General features: G+C 44.0%; 1 protein-coding gene across 1 annotated transcript; it reads left to right on the forward strand.

The window, feature by feature from the left end:
• Window positions 1-14,117: 14,117 nt before the first annotated feature.
• On the forward strand, window positions 14,118-20,170 carry LOC143187433 (uncharacterized). The gene is made up of 5 exons (XM_076391652.1): window positions 14,118-14,254; window positions 14,326-14,373; window positions 14,458-14,499; window positions 14,566-16,184; window positions 16,230-20,170. Exons 1-5 carry the CDS (start codon window positions 14,118-14,120, stop codon window positions 20,168-20,170), a joined length of 5,787 nt encoding a protein of 1,928 aa, XP_076247767.1.
• The last annotated feature ends 350 nt before the right edge of the window (window positions 20,171-20,520 follow it).

The raw sequence follows: 20,520 nt of genomic DNA on the forward strand, positions 1-20,520 counted from the left end.
GGTGGAGCAACGCCCTAGAGTCAATCCTAAGTTCCCCGGAACGTAGAAATGAACGTTACTTTCACACTGTTTGCAATTATTCAATTTATACGCTGGAAAAGCTGTTGTATTTATATTGCATTTTATGCTTCTGACGTTGGCTTCTAAGGCCGTAGCTATTCGATGTGGTGGAGCAACGCCCTATAGTGAAGCCTAGGTTGCCCGGAAAATAGAAATGACCATAACTTTCACACTGTCTGCAATTATTCGTTTTATACGATGAAAAACTGTTGTATTTGTTTTGTATTTTATATTTCTGGCGTTGACTTCAAAGGCTCTAACAGTTCGATATGGAGGCACAACGCCATAGAGTGAAGCCTAGGTTGCCCGGAAAGTAGAAATGACCATCCCATTCACACTGGTTGCAATTACTCCTGTTATACGATGGAAAAACTGTTGTATCTTTATTGTATTTTATGCCTCGGGCGTTGAATTCTAAGTCCCTAGCAATTCCATCTGGTGGAACAACGCCCTAGGATAAAACCCAGGTTGCGCGGAACGTAGAAATGACCATAACTTTCACACTGGTAGCAATTATTCGTTTTATACGATGGAAAGACTGTTATATTTATATTGTATTTTATGCTTCTGGCGTTGACGTCTTAGGCCCTAACTATTCGATCTGGTGGAGCAACGCCCTAGAGTGAAGCCTAGGTTGCCCGGAACGTATAAATGGCCATTAATTTCACATCGGATGCAATTATTCGTTTTATACGATGGATAAGCTGTTGTATTTATATTGTATTTTATGCTTCTGGCGTTGACTTCTTGGGCCCTAACAATTCGATCTGGTGGAGCAACGCCCTATAGTGAAGCCTAGGTTGCCCGGAAAATAGAAATGACCATAACTTTCACACTGTCTGCAATTATTCGTTTTATACGATGGAAAAACTGTTGTATTTGTTTTGTATTTTATATTTCTGGCGTTGACTTCAAAGGCCCTAACAGTTCGATATGGAGGCACAACGCCATAGAGTGAAGCCTAGGTTGCCCGGAACGTAGAAATGACCATCCCTTTCACACTGGTTGCAATTACTCCTGTTATACGATGGAAGAACTGTTGTATCTTTATTGCATTATATTCTTCGGGCGTTGACTTCTAAGGCCCTAACTATTCAATCTGTTGGAGCAACGCCCTAGGGTGAAGCCTAGGTTGCTCGGATAGTAGTAATGAGCATAAGTTTCATACTGGTTGCAATCATTCGTTTTATACGATGGAAAAACTGTTGTATTTATATTGTATTTTATACTTCCTGCGTTGACTTCTAAGGCCCTAGCTGTTCGATCTAGTGGAGCAACGCCCTAGAGTGAAGCTGAGGTCGCCCGGAAAGGAGAAATGACCATCACTTTCAAACTGGTTGCAATTAATCCTTTTATACGATGGAAAAGCTGTTGTATTTATATCCTATTTTATGCTTCTGGCGTTTACTTCTAAGGACCTAACTATTCGATATGGTGGAGCAACGCCCTAGAGTGAAGCCTAGGTTGCTCGGAATGTAGAAATGACCATAACTTTCACACTGGTTGCAATTATTCGTTTTATACAATGGAAAACCTGTTCGATTTATTTTGTATTTTATGTTTCGGGCGTTGACTTCTAAGGACCTAACTGTTTGATCTGGTGGACCAACGCCCTAGAATGAAGCCTAGGTTGCCCGGAACGTAGAAATGACCATATCCTTCACACTGTTTGCAATTATTAATTTATTCGATGCCAAAGCTGTTGTATTTATATTGTATTTTATGCTTCTGGCATTGACTTCTTAGGCCCCAACTATTCGATCTGGAGGAGCAATGCCTCAGAGTTAAGTCTAGGATGCCCGAAACGCCGAAATGATCATTACTTTCACGCTTATTGCAATTATTCCTGTAATACGATGAAAAGACTGTTGTATTTTTATTGTATCTTATGATCCTTGCGTTGACTTCTAAGGCCCTAACTATTCGACCTGGTGGAGCAACACCCTGGAGTGAAGCCTAGGTTGCCCGGAACGTGGAAATGACCAGAACTCTCACACTGGTTGCAATTATTCGTTTATACGATGCAAAAGTCGTTGTATTTTTATTGTATTTTACGCTTCTGGCGTTGACTTCTTAGGCCCTAACAATTTGATCTGGTGGAGCAGCGCCCTAGAGTGGAGCCTAGGTTGCACGGAACGTAGAAGTGACCATTACTTTCACACTGTTTGCAATTATTCATTTTATACGATGGAAAAGTTGTTGTATTTATATTGTATTTTATGCTTCTGGCGTTGACTTCTAACTACGTAGGTATTCCGTCTGGTGGAACGACTCCCTGTATTGAAGCCTAGGTTGCCCGGAACGTAGAAATGACCATAACCTTCACGCTGGCTGCAATTACTCCTGTTATACGATTGAAAATCTCTTGTATCTTTATTGTATTTTATGCTTCGGGCGTTCACTTCTAATGCCCTAACTATTCGATCAGTTGGAGGAACGCACTAGAGTGACGCCTAGGTTGCCCCGAACGTAGAAATGGCCATTGCTTGCACACTGGATGCAATTATTCGTTTTATACGATGGAAAAACTGTTGTATTTATATTGTATTTTATGCCTCCGGCGTTGACGTCTTAGGCCCTAACTATTCGATCTGGTGGAACAACGACCTAGATTGAAGCCTATGTAGCCCGGAACGTAGAAACGACTATCACATTCACAATGGTTCGAATTATTCGATGTATACGATGGAAAAACTGTTGTATCTTTATTGTATTCTATGCTTCGTGCGTTGACTTCTAAGGCCCTAACTATTTGATCTGGTGGAGCAACGCCCTGGAGTGGAGCCTAGGTTGCACGGAAGGTAGAAGTGACCATTACTTTCACGCTGCTTGCAATTATTCTCGTTAGACGATGAAAAACTTTTGTGCTTTTATTGTATTTTATGCTTCTGGCGTTGACTTCTAAGTCCCTAGGTATTCGATCTGGTGGAGCAACGCCCTAGAGTGAAACCTAGATTGCCCGGAACGTAGAAATGATCATAACCTTCACGCTGGCTGCAATTACTCCTGTTATGCGATTGAAAAACTGTTGTATCTTTATTGTTCTTTATGCTTCGAGCTTTGACTTCTAAGGCGCTAACTATTCGGTCTGGTGGAGCAACGCCCTAGAGTGAAGCCTAGGTTGCCCGGAACGTAGAAATGGCCATTACATTCACACTGGATGCAATTATTCGTTTTATACGATGGACAAACTGTCGTATTTATATTGTATTTTATGCTTCTTCCGTTGACTTCTTAGGCCCTAAATGTTCGATCTGGTGGAACAACGACCTAGATTGAAGCCTAGGTTTACCGGAACGTAGAAAAGACCATTACCTTCACACTGGTGGCAATTATTCGTTTTATACGATGGAAAAACTGTTGTATTTGTCTTGTGTTTTATATTTCTGGCGTTGACTTCAAAGGCCCTAACAATTCGACCTGGTGGCACAACGCCATAGAGTGAAGCCTAGGTTGCCCAGAACGTAGAAATGACCATCCCTTTCACATTGGTTGCAATTACTCCTGTTATACGATGGAAAAACTGTTGTATCTTTATTGTATTTTATGCTTCGGGCGTTGACTTCTAAGGCCCTAACCATTCGATCTGTTGGAGCAACGCACTAGAGTGACGTCTAGGTTGCCCGGAACGTAGAGATGGCCATTGCTTTCACACTGGATGCAATTATTCGTTTTATACGATGGAAGAACTGTTGTATTTATATTGTATTTTATGCTTCTTGTGCTGACTTCTTAGGCCCTAAATGTCCGATCTGGTGGAACAACGACCTAGATTGAAGCCTAGGTTGCCTGGAACGTAGAAAAGACCATTACCTTCACACTGGATGCAATTACTCGTTTTATACGATGGACAAACTGTCGTATTTATATTGTATTTTATGCTTCTTGCGTTGACTGCAAAGGCCCTAACAATTCGACCTGGTGGCACAACGCCATAGAGTGAAGCCTAGGTTGCCCAGAACGTAGAAATGACCATCCCTTTCACACTGGTTGCAATTACTCCTGTTATACGATGGAAAAACTGTTGTATCTTTATTGTATTTTATGCTTCGGGCGTTGACTTCTAAGGCGCTAGCTATTCGACCTGTTGGAGCAACGCACTAGAGTGACGTCTAGGTTGCCCGGAACGTAGAAATGGCCATTGCTTTCACACTGGATGCAATTATTCGTTTTATACGATGGAAAAACTGTTGTATTTATATTGTATTTTATGCTTCTGGCGTTGACGTCTTAGGCCCTAACTATTCGATCTGGTGGAGCAACGCCCTAGAGTGAAGCCTAGGTTGCCCGGAACGTAGAAATGGCCATTAATTTCACATCGGATGCAATTATTCGTTTTATACGATGGATAAGCTGTTGTATTTATATTGTATTTTATGCTTCTGGCGTTGACTTCTTGGGCCCTAACAATTCGATCTGGTGGAGCAACGCCCTATAGTGAAGCCTAGGTTGCCCGGAAAATAGAAATGACCATAACTTTCACACTGTCTGCAATTATTCGTTTTATACGATGGAAAAACTGTTGTATTTGTTTTGTATTTTATATTTCTGGCGTTGACTTCAAAGGCCCTAACAGTTCGATATGGAGGCACAACGCCATAGAGTGAAGCCTAGGTTGCCCGGAACGTAGAATTGACCATCCCTTTCACACTGGTTGCAATTACTCCTGTTATACGATGGATGAACTGTTGTATCTTTATTGTATTTTATGCCTCGGGCGTTGACTTCTAATGCCCTAACTATTCGATCTGGTGGAACAACGACCTAGATTGAAGCCTAGGTTGCCCGGAACGTAGAAAAGACCATTACCTTCACACTGGTTGCAATTATTCGTTTTATACGGTGGAAAAACCGTTGCATTTTTATTGTATTTTATGCTTCTGGCGATGACTTCTTAGGCCCTAACAATTCGATCTGGTGGAGCAACGCCACAGAGTGAAGCCTAGGTTGCCCGGAACGTAGAAATGGCCATTACTTTCACACTGGATGCAATTATTCGTTTTATACGATGGACAAACTGTTGTATTTATATTGTATTTTATGCTTCTTGCGTTGACTTCTTAGGCCCTAAATGTTCGATCTGGTGGAACAACGACCTAGATTGAAGCCTAGGTTGCCCGGAACGTAGAAATGACCGTAACCTTCACGCTGGCTGCAATTACTCCTGTTATACGATTGAAAATCTGTTGTATCTTTATTGTATTTTATGCTTCGGGCGTTGACTTCTAAGACCCTAACTATTCGATCTGGTGGAGCAACGCCCTAGAGTGAAGCCTAGGTTGCCCGGAACGTAGAAATGGCCATTACTTTCACATTGGACGCAATTGCTCGTTTTATAGGATGGAAAAACTGTTGTATCTATATTGTATTTTACACTTCTGGCGCTGATTTCTAAAGCCCTAACTATTCGATCTGGTGGGACAACGCCCTAGAGTCTTGCCTAAGTTGCCCGGAACGTAGAAATGAACGTTACTTTCACACTGTTTGCAATTATTCAATTTATACGCTGGAAAAGCTGTTGTATTTATATTATATTTTATGCTTCTGACGTGGGCTTCTAAGGCCGTAGCTATTCGATGTGGTGGAGCAACGCCCTATAGTGAAGCCTAGGTTGCACGGAAGGTAGCAGTGACCATTACTTTCACCCTGATGCAATTATTCTCGTTATACGATGAAAAACTGTTGTACTTTAATTGTATTTTATGCTTCTGGCGTTGACTTCTAAGTCCCTAGGTATACGATCTGGTGGAGCAACGCCCTAGAGTGAAGCCTAGATTGCTCGGAACGTAGAAATGACCATAACCTTCACGCTGGCTGCAATTACTCCTGCTATACGGTTGAAAATCTGTTGTATCTTTATTGTATTTTATGCTTCGGGCCTTGACTTCCAAGGCCCTAACTATTCGATCTGGTGGAGCAACGCCCTAGAGTGAAGCCTAGGTTGCCCGGAACGTAGAAGTGGCCATTACGTTCACATTGGATGCAATTATGCGTTTTATACGATGGAAAAACTGTTGTATTTATATTGTATTTTATGCTTCTGGCGTTGACTTCTAAAGCCCTAACTTTTCGATCCGGTGGAGCAACGTCCTAGAGTGAAGCCTAGGTTGCCCGGAACATAGAAATGGCCATTACTTTCACACTGGATGCAATTATTCGTTTTATACGATGGAAAAACTGTTGTATTTATATTGTATTTTATGCTTCTGGCGTTGACTTCTAAAGCCCTAACTATTCGATCCGGTGGAGCAACGTCCTAGAGTGAAGCCTAGGTTGCCCGGAACATAGAAATGGCCATTACTTTCACACTGGATGCAATTATTCGTTTTATACGATGGACAAACTGTCGTATTTATATTGTATTTTATGCTTCTTGCGTTGACTTCTTAGGCCCTAAATGTTCGATCTGGTGGAACAACGACTTTGATTGAAGCCTAGGTTGCCCGGAACGTAGAAAAGACCATTACCTTCACATTGGTTGCAATTATTCGTTTTATACGATCGAAAAACCGTTGTATTTTTATTGTATTTTATGCTTCTGGCGTTGACTTCTTAGGCCCTAACAAATCGATCTGGTGGAGCAACGCTCTATAGTGAAGCCTAGGTTGCCCGGAAAATAGAAATGACCATTACTTTCACACTGTTTGCAATTATTCATTTTATACGATGGAAAAGTTGTTGTATTTATATTGTATTTTATGCTTCTGGCGCTGACTTCTAACTCCGTAGCTATTCGGTCTGGTGGAACAACTCCCTGTATTGAAGCCTAGGTTGCCCGGAACGTAGAAATGACCATAACCTTCACGCTGGCTGCAATTACTCCTGTTATACGATTGAAAATCTGTTGTATCTTTATTGTATTTTATGCTTCGGGCGTTGACTTCTAAGGCTCTAACTATTCGATCTGGTGGAGCAACGCCCTAGAGTGAAGCCTAGGTTGCCCGGATCGTAGAAATGGCCATTGCTTTCACACTGTATGCAATTATTCGCTTTATACGATGGAAAAACTGTTGTATTTTTAGTGTATTTTATGCTTCTGGCGTTGACTTCTAACTCCGTAGCTATTCGGTCTGGTGGAACAACTCCCTGTATTGAAGCCTAGGTTGCCCGGAACGTAGAAATGACCATAACCTTCACGCTGGCTGCAATTACTCATGTTATACGATTGAAAATCTGTTGTATCTTTATTGTATTTTATGCTTCGGGCGTTGACTTCTAAGGCTCTAACTATTCGATCTGGTGGAGCAACGCCCTAGAGTGAAGCCTAGGTTGCCCGGATCGTAGAAATGGCCATTGCTTTCACACTGGATGCAATTATTCGTTCTATACGATGGAAAAACTGTTGTATTTATATTGTATTTTTAGCTTCTGACGTTGGCTTCTAAGGCCGTAGCTATTCGATGTGGTGGAGCAACGCCCTATAGTGAAGCCTAGGTTGCCCGGAACGTAGAAATGACCACAACTTTCACACTGGTTGCAATTATTCGTTCAATACGATGTAAAAACAGTTGTATTTGTCTTGAATTTTATACTTCTGGCGTTGACTTCTAAGACCCTAAAATTCGATCTGGTGGAACAACGCCTTAGAGTGAAGCCTAGGTCGCTCGGAACGTAGAAATGACCATCCCTTTCACACTGGTTGCAATTACTCCTGTTATACGATGGAAAAACTGTGTATCTTTATTGTATTTTCTGCTTCGTGCTTTGACCTCTAAGGCCCTAACTATTCGATCTGTTGGAGCAACGCACTAGAGTGACGCCTAGGTTGCCCGGAACGTAGAAGTGGCCATAACTTTCACACTGGTTGCAATTACTCCTGTTGTACGATGGAAAAACTGTGTATCTTTATTGTATTTTATGCTTCGAGCTTTGACTTCTAAGGCCCTAACAATTCGATCTCTTGGAGCAACGCACTAGAGTGACACCTAGGTTTCCCGGAACGTAGAAGTGGCCATAACTTTCACACTGGTTGCAATTATTCGTTCTATACGATGGAAAAACTGTTGTATTTGTTTTGTATTTTATATTTCTGGAGTTGACTTCAAAGGCCCTAACAGTTCGATATGGAGGCACAACGCCATAGAGTGAAGGCTAGGTTGCCCGGAACGTAGATATGACCATCCCTTTCACACTGGTTGCAATATACTCCTGTTATACGATGGAAAAACTGTTGTATCTTTATTGTATTTTATGCTTCGGGCGTTGACTTCTAAGGCCCCAACTATTCGATCTGTTGGAGCAACGCACTAGAGTGACGCCTAGGTAGCCCGGAACGTAGAAATGGCCATTGCTTTCACACTGGATGCAATTATTCGTTTTATACGATGGAAAAACTGTTGTATTTTTAGTGTATTTTATGCTTCTGGCGTTGACTTCTTGGGTCCTAACCATTCGATCCGGTGGAGCAACGTCCTAGAGTGAAGCCTAGGTTGCTCGGAACGTAGAAATGGCCATTACTTTCACACTGGATGCAATTATTCGTTTTATACGCTGGAAAAGCTGTTGTATTTATATTGAATTTTATGCTTCTGACGTGGGCTTCTAAGGCCGTAGCTATTCGATGTGGTGGAGCAACGCCCTATAGTGAAGCCTAGGTTGCACGGAAGGTAGCAGTGACCATTACTTTCACCCTGCTTGCAATTATTCTCGTTATACGATGAAAAACTGTTGTACTTTAATTGTATTTTATGCTTCTTGCGTTGACTTCTTAGGCCCTAAGTGTTCGATCTGGTGGAACAACGACCTAGATTGAAGCCTAGGTTGCCCGGAACGCAGAAATGACCATAACCTTCACGCTGGCTGCAATTACTCCTGTTATACGATTGAAAATCTGTTGTATCTTTATTGTATTTTATGCTTCGGGCGTTGTCTTCTAAGGCCCTAACTATTCGATCTGGTTGAGCAACGCCCTAGAGTGAAGCCTAGGTTGCCCGGAACGTAGAAATGGCCATTACTTTCACATTGGACGCAATTGCTCGTTTTATAGGATGGAGAAACTGTTGTATCTATATTGTATTTTACACTTCCGGCGCTGATTTCTAAAGCCCTAACTATTCGATCTGGTGGGACAACGCCCTAGAGTCAAGCCTAAGTTGCCCGGAACGTAGAAATGAACGTTACTTTCACACTGTTTGCAATTATTCAATTTATACGCTGGAAAAGCTGTTGTATTTATATTGTATTTTATGCTTCTGACGTGGGCTTCTAAGGCCGTAGCTATTCGGTGTGGTGGAGCAACGCCCTATAGTGAAGCCTAGGTTGCACGGAAGGTAGCAGTGGCCATTACTTTCACCCTGCTTGCAACTATTCTCGTTATACGATGAAAAACTGTTGTACTTTAATAGTATCTTATGCTTCTGGCGTTGACTTCTAAGTCCCTAGGTATACGATCTGGTGGAGCAACGCCCTGGAGTGAAGCCTAGATTGCCCGGAACGTAGAAATGACCATAACCTTCACGCTGGCTGCAATTACTCCTGCTATACGGTTGAAAATCTGTTGTATCTTTATTGTATTTTATGCTTCGGGCGTTGACTTCCAAGGCCCTAACTATTCGATCTGGTGGAGCAACGCCCTAGAGTGAAGCCTAGGTTGTCCGGAACGTAGAAGTGGCCATTACGTTCACATTGGATGCAATTATGCGTTTTATACGATGGAAAAACTGTTGTATTTATATTGTATTTTATGCTTCTAGCGTTGACTTCTAAAGCCCTAACTTTTCGATCCGGTGGAGCAACGTCCTAGAGTGAAGCCTAGGTTGCCCGGAACATAGAAATGGCCATTACTTTCACACTGGATGCAATTATTCGTTTTATACGACGGAAAAACTGTTGTATTTATATTGTACTTTATGCCTCTGGCGTTGACTTGTAAGGCCCTAACTATTTGAGCTGGTGGAGCAACGCCCTAGAGTGGAGGCTAGGTTGCACGGAAGGTAGAAGTGACCATTACTTTCACACTGCTTGCAATTATTCTCGTTATACGATGAAAAACTGTTGTACTTTTATTGTATTTTATTCTTCTGGCGTTGACTTCTAAGTCCCTAGGTATTCGGTCTGGTGGAGCAACGCCCTAGAGTGAAGCCTAGGTTGCCCGGAAGGTAGAAAAGACCATTACCTTCACATTGGTTGCAAATATTCGTTTTATACGGTGGAAAAACCGTTGTATCTTTATTGTATTTTATGCTTCGTGCTTTGACCTCTAAGGCCCTAACTATTCGATCTATTGGAGCAACGCACTAGAGTGACGCCTAGGTTGCCCGGAACGTAGAAGTGGCCATAACTTTCACACTGGTTGCAATTACTCCTGTTGTACGATGGAAAAACTGTGTATCTTTATTGTATTTTATGCTTCGAGCTTTGACTTCTAAGGCCCTAACAATTCGATCTCTTGGAGCAACGCACTAGAGTGACACCTAGGTTGCCCGGAACGTAGAAGTGGCCATAACTTTCACACTGGTTGCAATTATTCGTTCTTTACGATGGAAAAACTGTTGTGTTTGTTTTGTATTTTATATTTCTGGAGTTGACTTCAAAGGCCCTAACAGTTCGATATGGAGGCACAACGCCATAGAGTGAAGGCTAGGTTGCCCGGAACGTAGAAATGACCATCCCTTTCACACTGGTTGCAATATACTCCTGTTATACGATGGAAAAAGTGTTGTATCTTTATTGTATTTTATGCTTCGGGCGTTGACTTCTAAGGCCCCATCTATTCGATCTGTTGGAGCAACGCAGTAGAGTGACGCCTAGGTTGCCCGGAACGTAGAAATGGCCATTGCTTTCACACTGGATGCAATTATTCGTTTTATACGATGGAAAAACTGTTGTATTTTTAGTGTATTTTATGCTTCTGGCGTTGACTTCTTGGGTCCTAATCATTCGATCCGGTGGAGCAACGTCCTAGAGTGAAGCCTAGGTTGCTCGGAACGTAGAAATGGCCATTACTTTCACACTGGATGCAATTATTCGTTTTATACGATGGACAAACTGTTGTATTTATATTGTATTTTATGCTTCTTGCGTTGACTTCATAGGCCCTAAATGTTCGATCTGGTGGAACAACGACCTAGATTGAAGCCTAGTTTGCCCGGAACGTAGAAAAGGCCATTATCTTCACACTGGTTGCAATTATTCGTTTTATACGATGGAAAAACCGTTGTATTTTTATAGTATTTTATGCTTCTGGCGTTGACTTCTTAGGCCCTATCAATTCGATCTGGTGGAGCAACGCCCTAGAGTTGAGCCTAGGTTGCACGGAATGTAGAAATGACCATTACTTTCACACTGTTTGTAATTGTTCATTTTAAACGATGGAAAAGTTGTTGTATTTATATTGTATTTTATGTTTCTGGCGTCGACTTCTAACTCCGTAGCTATTCGGGCTGGTAGAACAACTCACTATATTGAAGCCTAGGTTGCCCGGAACGTAGAAATGACCATAACCTTCACGCTGGCTGCAATTACTCCTGTTATACGATTGAAAATCTGTTGTATCTTTATTGTATTTTATGCTTCGGGCGTTGACTTCTAAGGCCCTAACTATTCGTTCTGGAGGCGCAACGCCCTAGAGTTGAGTCTAGGTCGCACGGAAGGTAGAAGTGACCATTAGTTTCACCCTGCTCGGAATTATTCCCGTTATACGATGAAAAACTGTTGTATTTTTATTGTATTGTATGCTTCTGGCGTTGACTTCTAAGTCCGTAGGTATTCGATCTGGTGGAGCAACGCCCTAGAGTGAAGCCTAGGTTGCCCAGAACGTAGAAATGGCCATTACCTTCACACTGGTTGCAATTATTCCTGTTATACGATGGACAAACTGTTGTATCTATATTGTATTTTATGCTTCTTGCGTTGACTTCTAAGGCCCTAACAATTCGATCTGGTGGAGCAACGCCATAGAGTGATGCCTAGGTTGCTCGGAACGTAGAAATGACCATCCATTTCACACTGGTTGAAATTACTCCTGTTATACGATGGAAAAACTGTGTATCTTTATTGTATTTTATGCTTCGAGCTTCGACTTCTAAGTCCCTAACTATTCGATCTGTTGGAGCAACGCACTAGAGTGACGCCTAGGTAGCTCGGAACGTAGAAGTGGCCATAACTTTCACACTGGTTGCAATTATTCGTTCTATACGGTGGAAAAACTGTTGTATTTGTTTTGTATTTTATATTTCTGGCGTTGACTTCCAAGGCCCTAACAATTCGGTCTGGTGGAACAACGCAATAGAGTGAAGCCTAGGTTGCTCGGGACGTAGAAATGACCATCCCTTTCACACTGGTTGGAATTATTCAAGTTATTCGATGGAAAAACTGTTGCATCTTTATTGTATTTTATGCTTCGTGCGTTGACTTCTAAGGCCCTAACTATTCGATCTGGAGGAGCAACGCCCTAGAGTTGAGCCTAGGTTGCACGGAAGGTAGGAGTGACCATTACTTTCACGCTGCTTGGAATTATTCCCGTTATACGATGAAAAACTGTTGTATTTTTATCTTATTGTATGCTTCTTGCGTTGACTTCTAAGTCCCTAGGTATTCGATCTGGTGGAGCAACGCCCTAGAATGAAGCCTCGGTTGCCCGAAACGTAGAAATGGCCATTACGTTCACATTGGATTCAATTATTCGTTTTATACGATGGTAAAACTGTTGTATTTATTTTGTATTTTATGCTTCTGGCGTTGACTCCTAAGGCCCTAACAATTCGATCTGGTGGAACAACACCATAGAGTGAAGCCTAGGTTGCTCGAAACGTAGAAATGATCATCCCTTCCACACTGGTTACAGTTATTCCTGTTATACGATGGAAGAACTGTTGCATCTTTAATGTGTTGTGTGCTTGTGGCTTTGACTTCTAAGTCCCTAACTATTCGAGCTGTTGGAGCAACGGCCTAGAGTGAAGCCTGGGTTGCCCGGGACGTAGAAATGGCCATTACGTTCACATTGGATTCAATTATTCGTTTTATACGATGGAAAAACTGTTGTATTTATATTGTATTTTATGCTTCTGGCGTTGACTTCTGAGACGCTAAATATTCGATCTGGTGGGGCAACGCCAAAGAGTCAAGCCTAGGTAGCCCAGAACGTAGAAATGATCATAACATTCATGTTGACGACACAGAGGTCTGAGGACTGGTTTTATTTTGTGGGATTATTACAAGTTTCGTTTGTGTTAATTAGCTGTATCGTTAGGATTAGTTTATATTTTGTGTGATTATTACAAGTTTCGTTTGTGTTAATTAGCTGTATCGTTATGATTAGTTTATATTTCGTGTTAAGTTCTGCGATTGTTACGATATATATGTAATCATCGTTGTCGTTATTATTAGCACTGCGTCGCGTTGTGCCAATGGTTGCGTTATGTTCAGCCCTATAATTGTATAGTATTATTGAAGTCTGACCCGGGGTAGGGGAAGTAGAATAAGGCGCACCGCGGGGTCAGAATAGGGGCTTTCACTTTGAGAGAGGCACTGCTGACGGACGGAACAATCGGGAAACGGGGGCTCGTGTCTTCTTGACGTTTTTCGGGCGTGGACAGTGGTTGAACATGGCAGAGTCGTGTTAATGCTCCGATCAGAGCAACCTTGTGCTAAGTAACACGACTCGGTGTAATCGCTCGATGGCAAGAGCTCATATCTTGAGAGGACATTCAGGGTCTTCTCCTGAGGCGCGTTTATGCTCAGTTAGGAGCAAATGGTGCCAACAAACGCGTCTCAGCAACCAGCTACCCGATGGCAAGGGTCCCTAGGAAAGACAAGCAACTGGGAAAGGTTCCAGTGGACAAAATGGGAGCAGCCACTGTTCGCTGATCTTACCGTTTCGGGAAAGAGCGGGAAAGAGCTAAGACGACCGTTTATAAGTAAGCGCGGGTATGACCTATGAAAATTAGAGTTCCGTCGGGTCACTCCTGTCTCGGTTCAACGTTTAATAAATTGGCCATAACCAGTGAAAGTGTACTATAAGAATCCTAATAAATGGTGTCTGAAAGTATAACCCCTCCATTCGAAATTCGGTCGTACCATGCCGTAGTGGGAATGCCTGGCATTGTAACCCTACGGTGATGCGGTCCGGTACAAAATTTGGTCCTTCGAGCCGGATCCGAACCGGCGACGTGCGCGCGAATAGGGCGCGGTTAGAGTCTCATTATGTCGATGGAGGGGGCTCAGTCACCCGATATCTATTTGAGCGAAATGAAGAGCGCAGCGGAATTTTCGCTTCATAACAGTGCGGAGATCGAGTGTTGACAGTTGAGGTTTGCTTCGTAACAGTGCGGTGATCGAGCGTAAACAGTCGCGTTTTCTTTTCGCACTAGTGAAGTGAGCGAACGTGAACAGTTGTATCGTTGATTAGCCGTAGTGAGGTGATCGTGTGGTATCAATTGAGTTTTTGATCCGCAATAGTGAGGTGATCGTGTATTATCAAGGGAGTTTTGATACACAGCGGTGAAGTGGTTGAGTGATAGTTAAGGTTCCGACTTTCGACAGTGAGACGGTTATTGAACAAACCAGGATGCCCAGCCCTCGTCGTACCGCAAAAGGAAGAGGAGCAGGGAGAGGCCAAGGCCCAAGAATGGAGCCCGAGCAGGTGGCGGCCGATGAAGCCACATCTTTAGCTCCGGTCGAAGAGCTACAACGAGACTGCAGTCTTGAATCAGTCCGCTCGGGTCCTTCAGAAAGCGTTTCAAAGGGAGCGCCCTTAGAGCCGACCGCGGAAACACAAAATGAACCGGGTTCTATAGTATCAAGAGGGAGGACGCTTAGCCGTAAGCGACGCTTAGAATTACGCGCAGCCGAAGAACGAGCTAAAATAAAGAGAAGAGCTATTGGTGAAAGGGAACAATTAGAATTAGAATTGGTGGATAAGCAGTTGCGAGCGGAGCTGTCTGAAGCTGAGAGCGAAGACGGGAGTGTACTCAGATCCAGTATAAGAAGCGGAGCTGGAAAACGGTCCACCTCTCGAACTAGGCACTGGATAAGCTCCAGCTCATTTAAGAAAGTGTCTGAAGCAGGGCAACCAACGCAAGAAGTAAGGACCTCAATGCCCGGGCCGGCGGTGGAACCCGAGGTGACAGTAGAAAACACTGAAGTCAAGCAACTAACAAAGGCACTGACACAAACCCTGGGAGAGATTACTGCTCGTGTCGGATCGACGCGAGTTGAGCGAACCATGCAAACAATATTAAACACGAGAGATCTACCCACATTCAACGGGGATCCCCTAGATTGGCTTCGCTTTAAACGAACCATTGAGTTATTATTGGAGAGCACTGACTACTTAGAAACTGAGAAGGTAACACGATTGTATAGTTGTCTTCGGGGAGAGGCGAGAAAATCCGTGGCGGCCATGATGATGACAGCCAGTACCACCAGTCAAGTTATGGAAGTACTAGAATTACGTTTCGGCAACCCTGACTATATAGTGCGAGAGTTTACGGAAGAATTAAAACGATTACCCAAGATCGGTACTGGGCGCGATAGTTTAGTAGTTATCGCGACAAAGTTGAGAAACTGTGTAGCAGCGATGCAAGCCGTAAACCACGTAGGATATTTGCACAGTCCGGAACTCGCCTCTGAGATAATCCGTAAAATGCCCAACGCCATGATCTACAATTATAATCGTTACTGGCATGAAAATAGAAACATGGGAGACCCAAGACTATTAACACTATCAAAGTATCTTCAACTGGAAGCTGAAATAGCCTCTAAGGCTGGCACTAGTGTAATGATTGGCCGTCAGGGACAACCATTTCGCCGCCAAAATGCAGAGTCAGATCGTCGCTATCCTGCGAAAGGTGTGCGACACGTGTCACTCGCGACGAGCCGAGAAACCGAAAAAAAAAGGGGAAGGTCCAAATGCGTACTCTGTGGAGGCCCACCACACAGGATAAGCGAATGCATTTGGTTTGCCGCGCAATCAATTCAACAACGGTGGGACTGTGCGAAGAAGAAGGGCCTATGCTTCAGATGCCTGCAAGGGATGCATAGAAGGAATCGCTGTCGCGCGAAATTGTGTCAACGCCCTGGTTGCAATCGGGCGCACCATACCCTCTTACACAGATCAACAGAAGAATCAACGGCAGAGATGAGCGAACATTGCACTCCAACGAGGCCAGACGAGACAGCGAGTGGTAACATCTGACTAACCGCGCCTCCACGCATTTGGCTAAAGGTAGCTCCCGTCACAGTGACAGGTCCACGAGGATCCAAACCGAGCCTTGCTCTCATGGACGAAGGATCAACGATTAGCCTAATAGATGAATCTTTAGCAGAAGAGATTGGAGCTGGAGGGCCCAGGGAACAGCTAATTTTACAGGGTGCTAATCAAACGATGATAGCAGTGGAGTCCATGAGCAAGCGAGTCACCTTTAAAATAAGCGGAGCACTGACCAACAAGGAATTCAGCGTGTCGGGAGCGCAGACAGTCAAAGGACTATCGCTACCTTGGCAAGGATTGTCGAGAAAAGATCTTGACAGATACACGCACTTAAATGACATAGAAATACAGTGCTATCCCAATGAGCAACCGCAGTTATTACTCGGACAAGATAATTGGGATCTGATAATATCGCAGGAAACTCGAAGAGCCTCACGTGATGAACCAGTCGCCTCTCGCACAGAGTTGGGATGGGTCGTGCACGGTTATGTGGCTACCGAAATTAGGCCGAGAGTAAAGGAAACCATGTTACACATTGATAACCGCACAGACGCACAAGATGACCAACTACATGGAGGTGACCTACACGAGTTGGTCAAAAATCACTTCAGATTAGAGAGTATAGGGATAATGCCACGAACCCGATTCGATGCGCAAAAGAAACGAGCTATTCAGTTGCTCAAATCCACGACAAAACGAGTTGGGGACCGCTGGGAAACGGGACTACTATGGAGACAAGACGACATTCAACTTCCTGACAATTACAGTGATACGTTCATCCGTTTGAAGTCGCTGGAAAAGAAATTGGACAAAAATCCAGAATATGAACGAGCGTACCAAGAACAAATTAATGACCTCATAAGCAACGGTTACGCAAGGAAATCAAGACGAGAGGATAACCAAAGAAGATGGTATCTACCCCATTTCGGCGTCACCAACCCGCACAAACCAGGGAAACTGCGTTTAGTATTTGACGCTGCTGCAAGAACGGATGGTGTTTCTTTAAATGATCACCTATTGGCTGGGCCGGACATGCTGAATTCATTGTTGGGGACATTGTTCCGGTTCCGTCAAGGACTAATTGCATTTACCGGGGATATCAAAGAAATGTTTCTGCAAATCAAGATCCGTACGGAAGATCAAAGGGCGCAATGCTTCTTGTGGAGAGGCAAAGATCGCAGGCGGCCGCCGGAAACATATATCATGACATCCATGATCTTTGGAGCGGCATCTTCACCATGCTCAGCCCTATACGTGAGAAATCGAAATGCCGAGGAATTCCGAGAAACTTACCCACATGCAGCCAAAGCGATCATACAGAAACATTATGTGGACGACTATTTGGATAGCGTTAATACAGACGAAGAAGCCATTAAGTTGATTCATGATTTCACAGAAGCACATCGACGTGGAGGCTTTCAGATTCGCAACTGGTCAAGCAACAGCCAGAAGGTGTTGTCCAGGTTACCGCAGGCGACTTTAATGAAGGGAGCCGTACCCTTAAATTCGACAACCGGTATGGAAACGAGGATTTTAGACTTACAGTGGGCTCCTACCGACGACACGTTGGGGTTCGAATTGAACATGAAAAAAGGCCTTGAGATGATTGTTACAGGTGCCCAACGACCAACGAAACGCGAAATGCTACGCACTATAATGTCAGTATTCGATCCCATAGGCATTCTGGCGCCACTCACAATCCGTAGTAGAATGCTACTGCAGAAAGTTTGGCGGAGTGGTATAGCTTGGGATCAATGCCTCACAGATGATCGGTGTGAATATTGGCGACGATGGACAGCCGATCTGAAAGCTATAGGTCGATGCAAAATACCACGTTGTTACATCAAGCAGCCCCTTCATAGCGACCCAGAATTGCGCATGTTCTGCGACGCTGGCGAAAGAGCATACGCAGCGGTAGCTTACTGGCGGTATGAACTCGAAAACGACAAGTTTGTCACGGCGTTCATCGCGAGTAAGTCTCGAGTTGCTCCCTTGAAGCCAGTCTCAATCCCAAGGATGGAGCTTCAAGCGGCGTTGCTTGGCGGCAGAATAGCGTGTACCATCCAGAAGGAACACGATTTTAAGGTGTTAAAACGCGTATTCTGGACGGATTCTCGCACGGTACTTCATTGGATTAGAACAGATCCTCGGGAATATAAAGCATTCGTGGCACACAGGCTAGGCGAAATAGATGACCTGACAGACGTTTCCGAATGGCGATGGGTACCTACGAGGCACAATCCAGCGGATGACGCGACAAGAGATAACCAAATACAGGTAACGTCCGAGAGCAGATGGATAGTAGGACCAGAATTTCTCACGAACCCGGAAGAGACTTGGCCGAAAATGAAAAGCATCCCTAATATGGAGGTGATACACGTTAAGGAGGAGAGGAAACCGCAATTTGTTGCCGTATGTTCAAACCAATTCCGATGGGCATTGCCAGAATTGGCCCGATTCTCATCCTGGACACGGTTGATACGTAGCACCGGGTGGGTGTTGGTGTTTGCCGACCGTTGTCGTAGAAGAAGGAACTCGGAAATGTCCGTAGATTACCTTGAACGAGCGGAGACTCTATGGATAAAATCTAGTCAGAGGGAGAGCTTCGGCCAAGAAATCGAAGTTCTACGTCAAAATAAAACTCTGCCAAGACACAGCCGATTAGTGCAGCTTACAGTACTACTGGATGAAGAAGGCATTATTCGTCTGCGTAGGCGCATAAGCGCCTTGGAAGGCGTTGAAAGACAATCGAGAGATCCGCCCGTACTCGATGGGAAGCACGCTTATACCAAGTTACTTGTGTTGCACTATCACCGAAGAGCTAACCATGGTAGTACCGAAGCTACTATTAATGAATTAAGACAAAAATATTGGATCTTAAATCTAAGACCGACTGCCCGAAACGTCGCCGCACGTTGTCAATTATGCCGAATAAAGCGTAGCAAACCAGAAACACCACTCATGGCGGATTTACCGGCAGCCCGATTAAAGCACCATCATAGACCATTCACTTATTGTGGTATCGACTATTTTGGGCCAATGTTGGTTACTATAGGTAGAAGAAGGGAAAAGAGATGGGGAGTTCTATTCACATGTCTCACGACTCGAGCGATACACCTGGAGCTCGCTGCATCTTTAACAACGGATTCCATGATTATGGCACTCAGGCGAATGATTGCTCGGCGGGGATGTTCAACCGAAATTTATTCGGATAACGGGACAAACTTTCGAGGCGCCGATGCTGAATTACGAATTGCCCGCCAGGAAATGGACGCGAACCTCTTGAACGGAGAAGCCATCAATCTAGGAATACGTTGGCGGTTCATACCACCGGCGGCACCACACATGGGTGGTAGTTGGGAGCGACTTATAAGATCTGTTAAGGTATCGCTTAAAGCAGTACTGAAAGAACGTGCTCCCACAGAGGAGACCTTAGCGACCCTGATGGCGGAAGTGGAACATACTGTTAATAGTCGACCATTGACTCATGTGTCGGTAGACCACAGAGATCAAGGAAGTCTGACACCTAATCATTTTCTTATTGGAGCATCATCAGGAGCGCCGATACCAGGGAAGTTTCGTGACCAAGATCTGCACTTACGAAAACAATGGCGCGTAGCACAGAAATTGGCCGACATGTACTGGTCTAGATGGGTAAAGGAATACCTACCCACGTTGCTTACGCGAACAAAGTGGAACCGGGAAACAAGGCCATTGCAAGAGGGCGACCTGGTACAAATCGTCGACCACACATTACCACGTAATACATGGCCCCGTGGCATAATATCAAAGGTCTATCCCGGCCCTGATGGACGCATCCGAGTCGTAGACGTACGAACGAAGACAGGAATACTCCGGCGACCAGCAGTCAAAGTCGTCGTGTTACCTATTACGGAAATTGGTGCGTCCATTCTTGAGTCCGCACCAGAGGGGGAGAATGTTGACGACACAGAGGTCTGAGGACTGGTTTTATTTTGTGGGATTATTACAAGTTTCGTTTGTGTTAATTAGCTGTATCGTTAGGATTAGTTTATATTTTGTGTGATTATTACAAGTTTCGTTTGTGTTAATTAGCTGTATCGTTATGATTAGTTTATATTTCGTGTTAAGTTCTGCGATTGTTACGATATATATGTAATCATCGTTGTCGTTATTATTAGCACTGCGTCGCGTTGTGCCAATGGTTGCGTTATGTTCAGCCCTATAATTGTATAGTATTATTGAAGTCTCACCCGGGGTAGGGGAAGTAGAATAAGGCGCACCGCGGGGTCAGAATAGGGGCTTTCACTTTGAGAGAGGCACGGCTGACG

Source organism: Calliopsis andreniformis, unplaced genomic scaffold (genome assembly GCF_051401765.1).
Source record: "Calliopsis andreniformis isolate RMS-2024a unplaced genomic scaffold, iyCalAndr_principal scaffold0024, whole genome shotgun sequence".
In the NCBI taxonomy this organism is placed as follows: domain Eukaryota; kingdom Metazoa; phylum Arthropoda; class Insecta; order Hymenoptera; family Andrenidae; genus Calliopsis; species Calliopsis andreniformis.

Excerpts from the sequence above, each read along its gene's own strand:
- LOC143187433 (XM_076391652.1), top strand. The coding sequence starts at position 14,118 with ATGCGGTCCGGTACAAAATTTGGTCCTTCGAGCCGGATCCGAACCGGC. Across the intron at positions 14,255-14,325 it reads CTATTTGAGCGAAATGAAGA|TGCGGTGATCGAGCGTAAAC; the intron begins GCGCAGCGGAAT and ends GCTTCGTAACAG. Across the intron at positions 14,374-14,457 it reads TTTCTTTTCGCACTAGTGAA|TGAGGTGATCGTGTATTATC; the intron begins GTGAGCGAACGT and ends GATCCGCAATAG.